Source organism: Bos indicus x Bos taurus, chromosome 17, assembly GCF_003369695.1.
Source record: "Bos indicus x Bos taurus breed Angus x Brahman F1 hybrid chromosome 17, Bos_hybrid_MaternalHap_v2.0, whole genome shotgun sequence".
NCBI classification, from domain to species: Eukaryota; Metazoa; Chordata; class Mammalia; order Artiodactyla; family Bovidae; genus Bos; species Bos indicus x Bos taurus.
Window position 1 is genome coordinate 20786537 of NC_040092.1, and position 16531 is coordinate 20803067.

General features: G+C 41.8%; 1 protein-coding gene across 5 annotated transcripts in view; it reads left to right on the top strand.

Annotated features, from left to right (window-relative positions):
• The first annotated feature begins 628 nt into the window (after window positions 1-628).
• TCTN2 (tectonic family member 2) overlaps window positions 629-16531 on the top strand; it is a 28976-nt gene continuing 13073 nt past the window's right edge. Inside the window, exons 1-11 of one of the 5 annotated variants that reach the window (XM_027567003.1) lie at window positions 629-1045; window positions 1222-1329; window positions 1774-1862; window positions 3134-3329; window positions 5278-5378; window positions 10013-10203; window positions 11241-11367; window positions 12398-12539; window positions 12761-12826; window positions 14390-14524; window positions 14776-14853. In XM_027567003.1, the coding sequence (XP_027422804.1) occupies window positions 964-1045; window positions 1222-1329; window positions 1774-1862; window positions 3134-3329; window positions 5278-5378; window positions 10013-10203; window positions 11241-11367; window positions 12398-12539; window positions 12761-12826; window positions 14390-14524; window positions 14776-14853 (1315 nt within the window). In that variant the 5' untranslated portion in view covers window positions 629-963. Of the gene's footprint in view, window positions 1046-1221; window positions 1330-1773; window positions 1863-3133; window positions 3330-5277; window positions 5379-10012; window positions 10204-11240; window positions 11368-12397; window positions 12540-12760; window positions 12827-14389; window positions 14525-14775; window positions 14854-16531 lie in introns of those variants that run through there. The other 4 variants (XM_027567001.1, XM_027566999.1, XM_027567000.1 and 1 more) reach the window with 4 other exon arrangements.

Below are 16531 nucleotides of genomic sequence, written 5' to 3' on the forward strand. Positions count from 1 at the left end.
TCTAATGGTGCTAAAACTTCGTGTGTGTAGTTTGAGAAGACCTCCTTTCAGAGATCTGAGAGCTCTATGCGGTGGTGGTTCAGTCGCGAACTCCGGTCCCACTCTGCAACCCCGCGGACTGCAGCACGCCAGGCTTCCCTATCCTTCACTGTCTAGAAACAAACAAAACCTCTGAAAAAAGGAGAATAATAAAAACAATCCAACAAAACACTTACAGCACTGCAACATCACCCCCTTTTTGTCCCTCCCCCCAAATTCTCATAAAAATCAAGTTTATTAAGTTGCTTGTTTAGAACCCAGTGCCTGCGGCATCGCATTTGCATTAACTCCAGAATGATTGAATTAACTCCATGTTGGAGAAACTCGGGGTTTTAAACTAGACGCGGACTCCTACTTTTTCGTGAGCCTTTACATGGAGTAAAGGAGAAGGCAATGGCACCCCACTCCAGTACTCTTGCCTGGAAAATCCCATGGACGGAGGAGCCTGGTAGGCTGCAGTCCACGGGGTCGCGAAGAGTCAGACATGACTGAGCGACTTCACTTTCACTTTTCACTTTCATGCATTGGAGAAGGAAATGGCAGCCCACTCCAGTGTTCTTGCCTGGAGAATCCCAGGGATGGGGGAGCCTGGTGGGCTGCCATCTATGGGGTCGCACAGAGTCGGAAACGACTGAAGTGACTTAGCATTACATTACATGGAGTGATGCAACTAGAAGGACCTAAGGCCTGTGGCAGGGCTAGGCTGCTGCGGATGGGTTTGAGGGCGGGCTCTCTCTGCTGTTGGTCCAATCACGGCTCGTCTTTCGTCAGGCCGGCGGCCGATTGGTGGTTGCCATAGCTCCAGGCGTTGGCTTGACAAGATGGTGGCGGCAAGGCCGCCCGGGCATAGCTTCCGAGTCCCCGTGCTTCCAGTCTTGTAAGGCGGGTGCAGCCCTGTTGTGCAGGCCCGGCGAGCCCCCAGGCATGCGTTTGTCGCCGCCGGTCCCTTTGCTTTTGGGACTCCTCCTTCTGCAGGGCGTCTTGAGGCCGCTGAGGGGAGATCTGGGTATGTAAGGCGGGGCAGGGGCCTGCAGGACGGGGATGAGGGAGAGGACGAGTCTTGAGGCCAAATCTGGGACTGCCGCCAGAGCTGCGGAAGACACCGCCAAAGAAAGCCACCACCCAGTGTAGGCAGGGGTTCTGCAACTATTAACTCCTCTCTGTCCCTTTCTTCCCGCCTAGTTTTCATTCCTTCTGTCATCCGCATGTCCGGCTCTGTGGTCAGCGCGTCCCTGGTCGGAGGCACCGAGGATGTGACCGTGTCCCTGACACAGCTGCGGGACGAGATGGGTAAAGAGTCTGACCTTTCCTTTGGGGAGGGAAGAGGTTGGGCCAGCTTCAGGCCGCCCAAGAAGCCTGGCCAGGTGGCATCCTCTGAGTCCCTTGGCGCTGTCCCCTGCAAAGTCGGGATGGGGGCTGCTGCTGTGGACCAGAGAACTAACAGACAGGGTGAGTAAAAGAAAGCTTGAAATTACAAGTTAGCATTCACTGAGCTATCCCATGTACTTAAATACATCACTTCATTTTCCTAATAAGAACAGTAATGTCTTTTAATTCTGTTTAACAAATGAAGACACTGAAGTTCAGAGAGGTTGTCACTGGTCGAAAGTCACACAGCTTGTAAAGAGTCCAATCCTAGGCTTGGAAAGGTGTTCCATCCTAGGAAACCCGACTCAAGAGTGCAGTACCTTGGTAGCTGGGCAATACTCTCTTGTGTTCCAATCTCTTCTGTAGGTTTATTGCCAGTTCCCACCTGTGGCGAGCTGAACAATGAGACAGGAGACTGGAGTTTGACTGTCACCCCCACTGTGGTAAGGCCAGAGGTGGGAACCTTCTCAGTAGCATCTGCGGAGTCCTGCATCTGGTGCTCCTGCAGTGTTGTTTTCTCTCTCTCTCTCTCTTTTTGACTGTGCCCAGCAGCTTATCGGGTCTTAGTTCCCTGATCAGGGATTGATTGAACTTGGACCAAGGCAGTGAAAGCGCCGAGTCCTAACCACTGAACCGCCAGGGAACTTCCCCTGTGATGTTCTTTTAATCAGACAAGATAGAACTTAGTGCTTGGAACCACCATGAAACTGTGGGCTATCTGATCCTGTAGGTACTCATCCAGCCCAGAGGTTCTTGGACGAGTTTCAAGAAGCTTGTGAGGGAATTCCCTGGTGGTCCCATGGTTAGAACAACATGCTGTCACTGCCAAGGGCCCAGGTTCATTCCCAGGTTGGGGAACTAAGATCTCACAAGCTGCATGGCACAGCCAAAAAAAAAAAAGCTGTGAACTCTCTAAAATTGTGTATAAAGTTTTGTATGTGTGCATTTTTTTCTGATGAGAGGCTTGCCAGCTTCTGTCAGATTATCAAATGAATCTGTGACTCAAAAGAGCTTCATGAATTGCTGGTCTCACCCAACTCTGGGCTTATGTGTAAGGACACTCAAACCTGGAAAGATGAAATGTTTTCCACTTAATAGATATTTCATTGAGTATCTAGTATCTGCAAAACATCAACTCCGAACATAGAAGACGAAACAGAATTTGCTTGCACCCCAGGAACCGAGCCTGTTTCCATGGACTTTTATTTATGTGTATTTAATCTGCCGGTAGGATAATAAAAGTGCCAGACAAATACCTTTATCAGACCTGTATTCAGCTTTCTCTAAACAGAAAAAGGGCTTTCCAGGTGGCTCAGTGGTAAAGAATCCACCTGCCAATGCAGGAGACCTGGGCTCAGTCCCGGGGTCGGGAAGATCCCCTAGAGAAGGAAATGGCAACCCACTCCAGTATTCTTGCCTGGAGAATCCCATGGACAGAGAATCCTGCCAGGCTACAGTCCATGGAGTCACAAGTTGGACACGACTTGGTGACCAAACAACAAGCAGGCACAAGTTGCTTGCTTGTATGTTCAGCTGAGGATTAGGAATCAGGGCTTGTGTACTGCAGTAGGTTTACAGGGTAAAATTGAGCAGAATGATGTCATCCTTGGGTCCAGTTTGCCTTTTGTAAAATGAATGGAGGCAGATTGATTTTACTTAATCTTATGTGTTCTTATAGATGCCGTTTTGAGTCACCATATAAAGTACAGTGATATTTTCCTTTCAGAATTCGTTGGAAGTGACCGTGAGGTTGAAAAGGGATATGCAGTCATGTTCCTCTAATGGGACAGATCCCTTCCTGGAGGCCCCATGTATTGTCCAAGCTCTTCTTGTTTCAGCCTTTCATAATACATCCTGTTTAGCACATCTGCTCATTCATGTGGAAATTTATGCCAACTCCTCTCTGGGCCAAAATGCATCAGGCAAGTGAAGTCTCCGACTATCAAAATGTTTACTGCAGACGTTTGAATGTAAGTGTGTGCCATGCAGTTTGTGTGCTTCGCTTGTGAGTCTGTCTTGCTTTCCTAAACTTATTTTTCTTTTGTTTAATTTTCTTATTTTAAAAGTTTCCAGGGAATTCCCTGGTGGTCCAGTGATTTAGGGCTCCTCACTTTGAACTCAAGGGGCATGGGTTCGATCCCTGGTTGGGGAATTAAGATCCCATCAGCCACATAGCATGGCCAAAAAAGAAACCTGACAGGAGGGCTTAATAGTTGCTATACCACTCAGAGCAGCAACTTTTTTTTCTTTTAAAAAATATGTTTAAGTATAGTTAGGTAATATTTCAGAATGTCCTTGTACAAATAGCCAAACTTAGGAAAATTAGAGTCTGTATATATTGGTAATTATGAGATGTCCACTCTGACCCCATGAAGGTATGAAAAATTTTGCACCCAGTCAGACAGAGATCAGAACAAGAAAAAGGATGGAAGGACAGCCAGGAGGTAAGCGGTATGCTTGGTAACAAGGAAGCTAGCCAACAATGTGGAAGGCATATAGATAGATTCACAAATATCTATCTATATATCACATAGTAAAACCCTATTCTAAAGTGCCTTGCTTACGTCTCGGATTTGATTATACTGAGGATCAAACCCTTACCCTTGTGACATGGTCTCTTATTCGGACTTTCTTGTTCTTGATACCACTGACATACTAGGGTTCTACTATATTATAGCGTAGAATATATAATAGTTGTTCTCTAGAAGCTTCAGTTATCCTCTCATTGAAGTTGACTGATAAATAGAGTTTACACAAATAGTCACGTACATAGCTTTCCAACTATTAGTCTCTGGATTCTGAATTAGGAGGCTAAAATGTAATATAACATATTCCTTTTCCAATCAGTGTGAAAATTACTAATTTCCCCCACACTTGAACCAGAATCAGGATGTGAAAATTTGCATTCACAGTGTGATGGGACTTGAGGTTGAGTGTGTAGCTCAGTTAAATGAGATCTTGTGGTCAGATGGCTTCCAGATAAACTGCAGTGTCACCGTGGCTTCAGATTTTTTTTTTTAGTTGTGGTATAGTTCCTTTACAAGGTTGTACAACAAAGTGCATTAGCTATGTGTAGAGATACAACCCCCTTCTCTTGGGTCTCCCTTCCCACTCATCTAGTCGCCACAGAGCGCCGAGCTGAGCTCCCTGTGCTTTGTAGCAGGTTCCCACTAGCTATCAGTTTTACACGTGGCAGTGCGCATACCCACTCCCAGTCTCCCGGTTTCCCCACCCTCCATGTCCACACATTTGTTCCCTTCGTCTTCGTCTCTGTTTCTGCCCTGAAAATAGGTTCATCTGTATCATTTTTCTAGATTCTACATACATGCGTTCATATACAATATTTGTTTCTCTCTTTATGACTTACTTCACTCTGTATGACAGACTCTTGGTCTACCCGCGTTACTGCAAATGACCCCATTTTGTTCTTTTTATGTCTTGAGTAATATTTCATTGTCTATACGTACCACATCATCTGTCAATGGACATTTAGGTCATGGCTTCAGGTTTATCTGTTGAAAGAGGTAATGAATTTGGAGGAGTAAATGCTTACAATCAGTCTGTGTTATGAAAGGAGTTGTGCAGTGTATTGAAAAATAAGTGCATTGCATTTGGCTTAACTTGCAAATCTTAGTGACTTGATCATCTTCAAGATCAACTGTGACTTCTTCAGTTTGTATAACTAGGACATTCTCTTCTATTTGGGTTTTTGTTGGAGGAGTAGATACAGGCCTCAGTAGATATAGCCCATCTCAGGGATACCTTCATGTGGAATACTGGTAACGGTGATTTGTAATACAACTCAGCTTTCTCTGAGTGAGTCTCATCAGTGTTTCACAGCTGAACTTCTCTGTTGTTTGTACTTTTCAGAAAATGTGACTGTCGTTCCTAACCAGGTGTATCAGCCCCTTGGTCCTTGCCCTTGCAATTTGACAGCGGGGGCCTGTGACATTCGCTGCTGCTGTGACCAGGTATGGTCTTTCTGATTATTGGGTGCAAAAACTGTGGTACCTGATAGCATGCGGAGGGCACCAGCAGTTCCCCATCAACAGCTTTGTAGTGCGTGGTCTTTCAAAAGCTGAGATTGTACGTCCTGTTTTCCAGTTGAGTATTTTCTTATCTAGCCTTTTCAGCCTAGTTTGTGGACAAAGGACTTTCCAGGTGACGGTAGTGGTAGAGAATCCACCTGCCAGTGCAGGAGATACAAGGACACTGGTTCAGTCCCTGGATCGGGAAGATCCCCTGGCATAGGAAATGGCAACCCACTCCAGTATTCTTGCCTGGAAAGTTCCATGGACAGAGGAGCTTGGTGGGCTACAGTTCATGGAGCTGCAGAGTTGGACATGACTGAGTGACTAAGCAGCAATTATGGCCAAAAAAAATGTCTGTTTGGATAAAGTCCTGATTGTGATGATACTGAGAGGATGATTTTAATGTCTTACTTGGAAGCCTTTAAGAAAATATAAAAAGGAGAGAAAAATAAGTGATTTTTTAAGTGTTTTTTTTTTTAGTGAATTCAACTATCGCAGTAATCTAATTTGAGGATGTTTCCAACACCCCCGAAAAGAAGCCATGTGTCCATTTGCAGTCACTCTCACTCATGCCCATCATCCCCATACTGTTTTATGTTTGTTTGTTTTCACTAGAAATTAAGTATATTTATTTATCTGGGTGTAGTTGATTTGCAAATTATGTAAATTTCAGGTGTATAACATAGTTAACACTTTTTAAACGTTGTACTCCGTTTATAGTTATTATTATAAAATATTGGCTGTATTCCTTGTGCTGTACAATAATACACCCTTGTAGCTTATTTATTTTATACGTAGTAGTTGGTACCTCTTCATCCCCTACACCTGTGTTGCCCCCTGCCCCATCCCCCTCCCCACTGGTGACCACTGGTTTGTTCTCTGTATCTGTGAGTCTGCTTCTTTTCTGTTATTTTCACTAGTTTGTTTTCCCAGGTCACTATTAATCTACTCTCTGTGTCTGTGGATTTGCCTCTTTTGGACATTGCATGTAAATGGAATCCGTCAGTCTGTAGGATTTGTGTCTGGCTTCTTCTTCTTTTTGTTTTTTTTTTAATATTTATTCCCCTGTGCCAGGTCTTGGTTGCCTCATGTGGGGTCTAGTTCCCTGACCAGGGATTGGCCCGGGGCCCTCTGCACTGGGAGCCTGGCGTCTTAGCCCCTGGACCACCAAGGAAGCCCTGTGTCTGGCGTCTTTTGCCTAGCATCATGCTTTCAAGGGTCACCTGCGCTGTGGCGTGGGTTAATGTTCCATTCCTTTTTATGGCCGAATCATCTTCTGTTGTGTGGATATATCACAGAGCGCTTAACCATTTATCAAGTGTGGACATTTAGATTGTGTTCACTTTTTGGCTACTATGAAGAATGCTTCTATGATACAAGAATATAAACCTGTATACAAGTTTTTGTTTGGACGTGTGTTTCCATTTCTTTTGGTTATGTTACCTAGGAGTGGAATTGCTTTGCCACATGGGAACTGCATGTTTAACCTTTTAGGGAACTGTTTCTCTTCTCTTTGGCTGAGCCACATAGCTTGTAGGATCTTAGTTCCCTGATTGGGGATTGAACCTGTGTCCTTGGCAATGGAAATGAGTCCTAACCCCTGGACTGCCAGGGAATTCCCTTGAGGAACTGTTTTTTCAAAGTAGCTACATCATTTCACATTCCCATCAGCACTGTATAAGGGTTGTAATTTTCCATGATGTCACCAACAATGGCTATAATAATCTTGATTACAGCCTTCCTTGAGGGTGTGAAGTGGCATTTCATTGTGATTTTGATCCATATTTCTCTAGTGGCAAATGATGTTGAACATCTTTTCAAAGGCTTATTGAATGTTTATATGTCTTCTTTGAAGAAATGTCTGTTGAGACCCTTTGGCCAGTTTTTAATTAGGTTGTCTTTTTGTTGTTTAATTTTGTTGTTAAATTAAATTGTCTTTTTGTTTTTAAAGTTCACTATGCACTCTGGATTCTAGTCACTTATCAGATATATGATATGCCAAAAACTTCTCCTACTTGTCTAGGAAGTCCGTTTTCCTATTGGTGTTCTTTGAAGCCCAAAAGTTTTAATTTGATAAAGTCCAGTTTATCAATTTTTTTCTTCCAGTTTTTAATTCAGTTCAGTTGCTCACTTGTGTCTGACTCTTTGCGACCCCATGGACTGCAGCATGCCAGGCTTCCCTGTCCATTGCCAACTTCTGGAGTTTATTCAAACTCATGTCCATTGAGTCGGTGATGCCATCCAACGATCTCATCCTCTGTTGTTCCCTTCTCCTGCCTTCAGTCTTTCCCAGCATCAGGGTCTTTTCAAATAAGTCAGTTCTTCGCATCAGGTGGCCAAAGTATTAGAGTTTCAGCTTCATCATCAGTCCTTCCAATGACTATTCAGGACTGATTTCCTTTAGGATGGACTTGTTGGATCTCCTTGCAGTCCAAGGGACTCTCAAATGTTCTCCAACACCACAGTTCAAAAGCATCAATTCTTCGGTGCTCAGCTTTCTTTATAGTCCAACTCTCACATCTATACATGACTATTGGAAAAACCATAGCTTTGACTAGATGGACCTTTGTTGGCAGTTTTATTGTGATATAATTGACACAGTCACTGTACGAGTTTAAGGTTTAAAGTATGGTTATTTGACTTCCATACATTATGAAGTGGTATCGCAATAAGTTTGGTGAACATTCATCATCTCGTATAGACACAAAATTAAACAAATAGATGGAGGAGGAAGTGGCAACCGACTCCAGTATTCTTGCCGGGAAAATCCTATGGACAGAGGAGCCTGGCAGCCTACAGTCCATGGGGTCGCAAAGAGTCAGGCATGACTGAGTGACTGTACACATTCACATGCATTCTAGAATCCAGTACAGACCCATTTAGATATGTGTATATATGCCTATGTTGTAGGTGAGGAACTTTCATTCATGTTAGTTTACAGAACACATGGTTTAATATAGATTTCTAGAACTTAAAAATATTTTTAAATCAATTTGGAGAGGATTTAGTTTTTTGAAAACAAAACATATTTTTTTCTCTCTTGACCTTGAACTACTTGAACTCTATGGTTTTCCAGTTCATTTACCATTTAGAGGAATGTGGCCTATACACACTGCTCTATCTAAAAAGGATAACCAACAAGGACCTACTGCACAGCACAGGGAACTCTGCTCAATGTGATGTGACAGCCTGGATGGGAGGGGGATTTGGGGGAGAACAGATACATATTTACGTATGGCTGAGCCCCTTGGCTGTCCACCTAAAACTATCACAGCATTGTTAATCGGCTATACTCCAATATAAAATAAAAAGTTTTTTTAAAAAAGGACAAAAAGAAATAGAAAACTTTACTTGTGATGAGAACCCTTAGACTTTGCTGTCTTAGCAGCTTGCGTATATAGTGTACAGCAGTGTTAATTATATTGCTCTTGTAGATTACACCCTTAGTGTGTACTTACAAGAGGAAATTTGTACCTTTTGACCTCTTTCATCTAATTCTCCCTCCCTTTATTCCAGTTTTTGGTCATTGTTGTTGCTTATGGTTTTGGTGTCATTTCTAAGAATCCATTGTCTACTCCCAGATCAAATACATATTTTTAATTTTAATTTTTTAAATTAATTTTAATTGGAGTATAGTTGTTTTACAATGTTGTGTTAGTTTCTACTGTACAACAAAGTGAATTGGCTCTATGTAGATACATATATCCCCTCCTTCTTGGATTTCCTTCCCATTTAGGTCACCACAGAGTACTGAGTAGAGTTCCCTGTGCTGTACCTAGGTTCTCATTAGTTTTCCATTTTACCCATAGTCTCAATAGTGTGTATGTCAGCGCCGATCTCCCAGTTCATCCCGCCTCTCCTTTTCCCCATTGGTGTACCTGTGTTCTCTACCTCTGTGTCTCTAGTTCTTCTTTGCAAATAGGTTCATCTGGGTCTTTTTTCTAGATTCTACATATGTGTGTTAATATATGATATTTATTTTTCTCTTTCTAACTGACTTCACTCTGCATAACAGGCTCTAGGTCCATCCGAATAAAGTGACTTCTTGATGATACCAATCGGGTCGTGATGTAACAAGAATGATTCAAGGATTCTTCTGGAATTGCCCTTAGATTTCTCTGGACTAGGAATTTGAACGCTGTTGCTGTTGAGTGGCTAAGTTGTGTCCGACTCTTTGCGACCCCATGGACTGTAGCCCGCCAGGCTCCTCTGTCCATGGGATTTCCCAGGCAAGAATACTGGCGTGAGTGGTGATGCCAGTTGAAAATTCTCCACCTGTGGTCTATTTCATATTACCTTTTCTTTTTCGCATCTTATTTGTAGGCATGTCTTAGGTCCCCAGTTAAGATGTAAATTCTGTGAAGGTCCAAAGTTCCTGACTTGGAGCCTCGTAGGGAGATGACTTGGTGTGAGCGCAAACGCTCTCAGCCTGGAGGCCAGCTGTTTATTTCCTGTCTTCTCTACCACGCCCTGCTGGTCTCCAGCAGCAAGTGCATCACACTGGCCAGGAGATCCTGACAGCAGGCAGAGGGGGGATTTAATCTTCTCTGAGCTCCTCTACATCTTCTTTCCAGGAATGCTCATCAGATTTAACAGCACTGTTCAGGGAGTCCTGTTTCCCTGGTGTTTTTGGAGGAGATGTTAATCCTCCCTTTGATCAGCTCTGCTCCATACAGATGTCACATGGAGTCCCCGACTGGTTTCCATTCCTGTGTGTGCAGCTTGCCAACTCACCCTTTCTCGGGTACTTCTACCATGGTTCCATGTAAGTGTCTGAAGGGCTGTCCGGGAGAGGGGTGCGCACCCAGATGGCCCTGGAATGTGGCCATGTCCTGGGGACCTCTCCAAAGGCTCCATTCAATCCCTCCATTCTAGATTCAGTTCTAGGTTTCACATAGTAAGTTTATTTTGTGTTAAGTATTTGAAAGAGCTGGTTGTTGTTCAGTCGCTAAGTCATGTCCAACTCTTTGCGACCCCATGAACTGTAACATGCCAAGCTTCCTTGTCCTTTACTATCTCCCAGAGTTTGCTCAAACTCATGTCCATTGAGTTGATGATGCCATCCAGCCATCTCATCATCTGTCGCTCCTTTCTCCTTCTGCCCTCAATCTTTCCCAGCATCAGGGTCTTTTCCAGTGAGTCGGCTCTTTACCTCAGGTGGCCAAAGTACTGGAGCTTTAGCTTCAGCAGTAGTCCTTCCAATGGATATATAGGGCTGGTTTCCTTTAGGATTGACTGGATTGATCTCCTTGCAGTCCAAGGGACTCTCAAGAGTCTTTTCTAGAACCACAGTTCTAAAGCATCAGTTCGTCTGTGCTTAGCCTTCTTTATGGACCAGCTCTCACATCCGTACATGACTACTGAAAAAAACCATAGCTTTGACTATAGGGACCTTTGTTGGCAAAGTCATGTCTCTAGGTTTGTCATACCTTTCCTTCCAAGGAGCAAGCATCTTTTAATTTCATGGCTACAGTCACCATCCACAGTGATTTTGGAGCCCTCATTGAAAAGAAATTGATACCACAAATGGTTAATAGCGATTCTCTGGGTTGGGGGAAAGAGTGATGGGCTCGACTTTAACTTTTTGTCCTTTACATTTCTGTCTTGTTGACATTTTAAAGCAACTTTATTGTTAGCATTGAAGTAAAACTCATGGAACATAAATTAACCATTAACTACTTTAAAACGCACAGGTCAGTGGCATTTAGTACAAATATTATTTTGATAATTAAAAAAGCAGAGAAAAAATGTAAAACAATTGCTTTTATCATGTTAATGGTGGTTTCTCTCATCGATTTGCAGTTCCTCTGGACATCAAGTTTCCTTTGGCATATATTTGCATACTGATCTAAAAGACTTTTCAGATTTTGGTTACAAACAAGGAGACCCCGTTATGACAGTAGATAAGGCATATTTTACTATTCCACAGGTAATCCTTTCAGTTTTAATATGCCAGAAGCTTTTTCTCACTTTCCCCTTCCTCTTACTAATTTAAGTCATGTTATTCTAAAAAAAAAAATCTCTTCCTGAATTACGTATTTTTCTCCTATGGACTTTTCAGGCACTCAGCCATTTAAGGTCTCTGCATTGTTTTTTTCTTTTGATAGTCACTCTTAAATCAATCTGTCTTTGCTAAATCTCAGAGTGAACTTACTAAATAAAACCAAAAGACCGTCTAGAAGTTTCCATGGAAGTAACTATTGTTTCTCACTTGTATTAGTTTAACAGGCAATTTCTAGTAAGCCATAAATACTTTTAAAATTTTATTTATTTTTTATTGAAGTATATTTGACTTATGGTGTTGTGTTAATTAAATATTTAATAGAATTTTGAAAAATATTTTAAGACTTGAGTTTTATGTGAAATCTTACCTTTATTAAGTTCAAAATTATGAGGAAAAAGTATTTATGGGAAGATGACATGGGAGGCTAAACTGTTTCTCTTTACTATCCATATGAATCCGTTCTTATGGCTTTAACAAAAATGCATTTGTAATGAGGGAGAGAAAATGAAGTTGAGGGACCCTCCCTGGCAGTCCAGTGGTTAAGACTCTGTGATTCCACTGCAGGGGACACGGGTTCCCTCCCTGGCCGGGGGAACTAAGATCCTGTATGCTGCCTGGAATGGCCAAAAAGTGAAAAAACAAAAGACAACAACAGAAAAGAAACTGAAGCTGAATGTAATCATGTTTCTGCAAAGTAAATGATGCAAAGCAGGGAATTTTCTTTAGAAGCTGTACTTACTGTGACCCTGCAGCCAGTGGCTTCCGGAGTTTGATTAGCAAGTCAAGTAGATACTCTGCTCAAGTCAGTTAACTAGTGAATGCCCTAGCCTTTATTGGAGCTAACCCAGCAGTAGAAGCAGGCTGCAGAAAGGATGCTTTTCCAAGACACTGATCTCTTTTTTCTATGATCAGAAAGGAGGTCATAAATCTGTCGGCATTCCCCCCTTGCCCTCAGGTGTCCCTGGCTGGGCAGTGCCTCTACAACGCTCCTGTGGCTTTCCTGCAAAATTTTGATGTTCAGTGCGTTACTAGCCTGGAGGAGTACCTAGAACGAGATGGAATTACCAGTGCAAAGATAAAGAATGGTGCTATGGGAGGTAAGTTATGTCCATTTGAGCATGGACCTTAGATGCCAATTAGATGCCAAGAATAGCAGGTTGTTTGATGGTGTTTGGGGAGTGGAGGGGAGCTGAGTAGTTGGCGCACAGGGCAGGCATAGGCACTGTATTTGTTTGGCAAACTTTCATTTTCGTAGGTAAATGTGAACATGTGAGGTTCATGTACTCCTGTGGAAGTTCATTTATGTGTGTTTTTTCAGGCATAGTTACACCGAAAGTAATCTACGAGGAAGCAACTGACTTAGACAGATTCATCACCAATACAGGTATTTTAATGTTATACTTTTATACCATTTCTATGGGAATGTATATAATTCCTCACAAGGAATATATACAGTAAGTCCCTATATACAAACCTTCAAGTTTCGAACTTTGCAAGATGCAAACACGTGTTCCGCCACCATCAGGCCTGAGTGAAATTTCATCTTGTCCTTTGTCTCCTATTGCTGACGATACTATAGCTCTACCATCTCCCAGCTCCTCTCCCTCCTCGCCTCTACACTCGATGCCAGCCCCTGTATGCCAGTTCTGGTACTGTACTTTTCAAGGTCCAGTACTGAAGGATTAGAAATGTTTTCTTCATTGTTTGTGTTTGTTTTTAATGTATTATTTGTGTGAAAACTATTATTAACCTATCACAGTACAGTACTATAGAGCCAATTGCATCAGTTGGGTACCTAGGCTAACCGTGTTGGACTTATGAACATGCTCTTGGAATGGAACTCGTTCGTATGCAAGAGACTTACCGTAGTCCCAGAGTAGAACATATTTTCATTAAGAATTTTAGGAGATTTGTAGTTGTTAGAGAAATATCCCACTAGTATTTTGCTTTTTCCTTGTTCTATCTTGACTTACTGTGGAGTAACATCTGTGACCTTGAACCCAATCCTTCTCAGTCCTAGATTATGTGGGTTCCAGGGTCCTTCCTTGTTCTCTGGGTATGTGGGCTTTTTCTTAAGTGTTTTTCAGAGAGTTAAAGGTTCTTTAGGACCCAGCATTTTCACTTCTTGCTTGCTTTTCTTTTTCCAGTCATTAAACTCTGTGATTGTAATGCAGCCAACTGAAGTACATAGAATTTGGCCAATATTACCAGGACTTTTGTTTTTCCATGAAGGATACTACGTGTGTTTCTTTTCAATTTGTTATAATTCTTGGAACTTACTCTTTCCTTCCATCAGCTATTAGTACAATATAGTAGTGAACTAGACACCAGGCCCCTGCTCTTAAAGAGCTGACATTCTGTAATCTTTGCTTTAACAGACGTAATCTTTACCAGATGTAATCTTTCTGTAATCTTGCATTTCACAGATACTCTTCCAAGCCCGTGCTCTGCACTAGGCTGTGAGCTGGGTACCAGGGAGGCTGAAATAGAGGAAAGGGACAGGGACTTTCCTGGTGGTCCAGTGGTTAAGACTCCATGCTCCCAATGCAGGGGGCCCAGATTTGATCCTTGGTCAGGGGGCTATGTCCCACATGGTGCCACTAAGAGTTCCCATGCCACACCTAAGACCCAAAGCAGCCAAATAAATGAATAAATAAAAAGTAAATATTTTTAAAAAAGGGAAGGGATGGAGCTCACTCAGTTTATTGGGATGGTGTGGAAAGAGAAGGTAGCTAATGCTGACTTGGGTGGAGATCTGAGGATGGCTTCTTGAGGAGGTGATGACCCTGCTGTGTAAAGGAATTGGGTCTGCAGGGCAGGGATGGGGGTGGGGGATGGCCACCCAGGCAGAGGGAACTGCGAATAATAGGCTTGAACCCTTAAAGGAAGGTCTTTAATATTTTTATTTTTAGGTCTTTAATTTATGAAAGTACTCTCTTATTTCCAGAAACACTTTTAAGTACTGGACCAGCCCCCAGGAATGTGAACGTGGAAGAACATTATATTTTCAGGTGGAATAATAATACAATCAGTGAAATAAACGTCAGAATTATCAGGGCAGAAATTAATGCCCAGCAGAAAGGTAACTTTGTGAAGGGCAGCGAGAATGCTTTTAATTTAAAGCGTTTTTTTCTTTCTTCACGATTCTCATAATTATACCAGATAAACTAATTCAGACCTGTTTTTCTTATTTGTGTTTATGATTTAATCAGAAAACAGTGGAGTTTTTTTTTTTTTTTTTGCATGTTGAAATGCAATTATAAGGCAAAGAAAACACTATGGTGGATAATTTCTTAGTAAATTGGTGACATTATGTTTTTATTTTATTTCTAGGAATCATGACACAGAGATTTACAGTGAAATTTTTAAGCTATAACAGTGGTAATGAACAGGAATGGTCTGGAAACCCAGGTGAGAGTGCATATCAATCACTGATCTTACAAACACATTTTAGTTCAACACTCCTGTGCTATAATGATGATTGTAAATAATTGTTTCCAATTTTAGTTTGTGACTCTGACCTTTCTTTTTTTCTCTTGTGACACTGTATTCTTTTCCTGCTAACAGCTTACTTTTTTTTCATAAAGTGTTATATATAGTCTGAGTTGTAAAGCTAAAACAGTCTTTCTCTTTAGCTACTGGTCTTTTTTTAAATGAAATAATGTATTTGATTGATGTATAGTTGATTTACAGTGTTGTGTTAGTTTCAGATATATAGCACAGTGACCCAGTTATACACACGTGGATATACTCCCCCTCGTATTCCTTCCCTCTATGGTCTATCAGGAGACACTGAATACAGATCCCTGTGATACACAGTAGGTCCCCACTGTTTATCTGTTTTATGTATACAATCATTTGTATCTCCTAATCTCAAACTCCTAATTCCTCCCTCCCTCCCTCCCTCTTTTTTTTTTTTGGTGGGGGAGGTGGGAGGCTGTGCTCCGCGGCCTCTGAGATCCTCACTCCCTGATGAGGGATTGAACCTGGGCTTCAGCAGTGACAGTGTGGAGTGCTAAACTTGATCACCAGGGAACTCCATTACTATCTTCAGCACGCAGTAATTAATCACGAAGGAACAACTTTTATTTTAACTTTTAGAGAATTCCATTACTATTCTTCAGCACGCAGTAATTAATCACGAAGGAACAACTTTTTTAAACTTTTAGTAACTTTTTGCTTTGCATGATCTTCAATATTTATGTATACTGATTTAATTATACACAATTCTGTATATATATATATATTTTTCTTTTAAATAGGCTTTTAATGTTAGGGTTTATTGTTGGCTTCTAAGAGCAGACTCTGGTTAGGTCAAGGTACAGTACAGAAGTTATGTAAAATCAGTATGGAAGTTCAATGTTGCTTTTCCTACTCAGTGATTTTGAAGAAATGAAGTAGTTCTAGTGTGATTTTTTTTTTCTTTATTTTCTAAACTGCATGCCTATGGCCGCCTAAGGCATTCCTCTGTGTATTTATTGGCTACTACAGTATTTCGAGAAGTGTTTGGGACATTTCTTTAAATTATGTACAACCCAAAGTGTTGATGTTTTGTATGGATCACAAGTGCAGCATTCCTTAATTATTTCTGTTATAAGTGACAATTGTTATTTAAAGAATGACATATGTACTGCATGAAAACATTATGACCTTTTTCTCTTAGTTTATATAAACTCCAAGGTAACTGAGGGGGAAAAAAAAGAGACCAGGCTCCTGAAATTTAAGAATTTTTATGTCACTGACTTAATTTGACAAGATTTCTAAGAAAACCTGTCAGAATATATGAGAAATGTTGATGCTCTTGTCAACAAAGAATACATCAAGAGCCAGAACCAATCAGGCAGAGACGCAGCTTGTATATAGAGAGACAGTGTCTCTCTAGTACTTTCTGAGGCTGGATGGGGTTTTTTGAGGACTATCTGACATGGGCCCTGTCCTCAGGGACTCTCTTCTTTGGAGCTGACGGTGCTAAGTCACAGGAAACAACAGTGAACGACCCAAGATAATTAACAAACGAGGTCGGTTACTAGGGTCAGTTGCTCCAGGATTCAGAGGAGCAGAATGTTGACCATTTGCCCAGACTGCATCA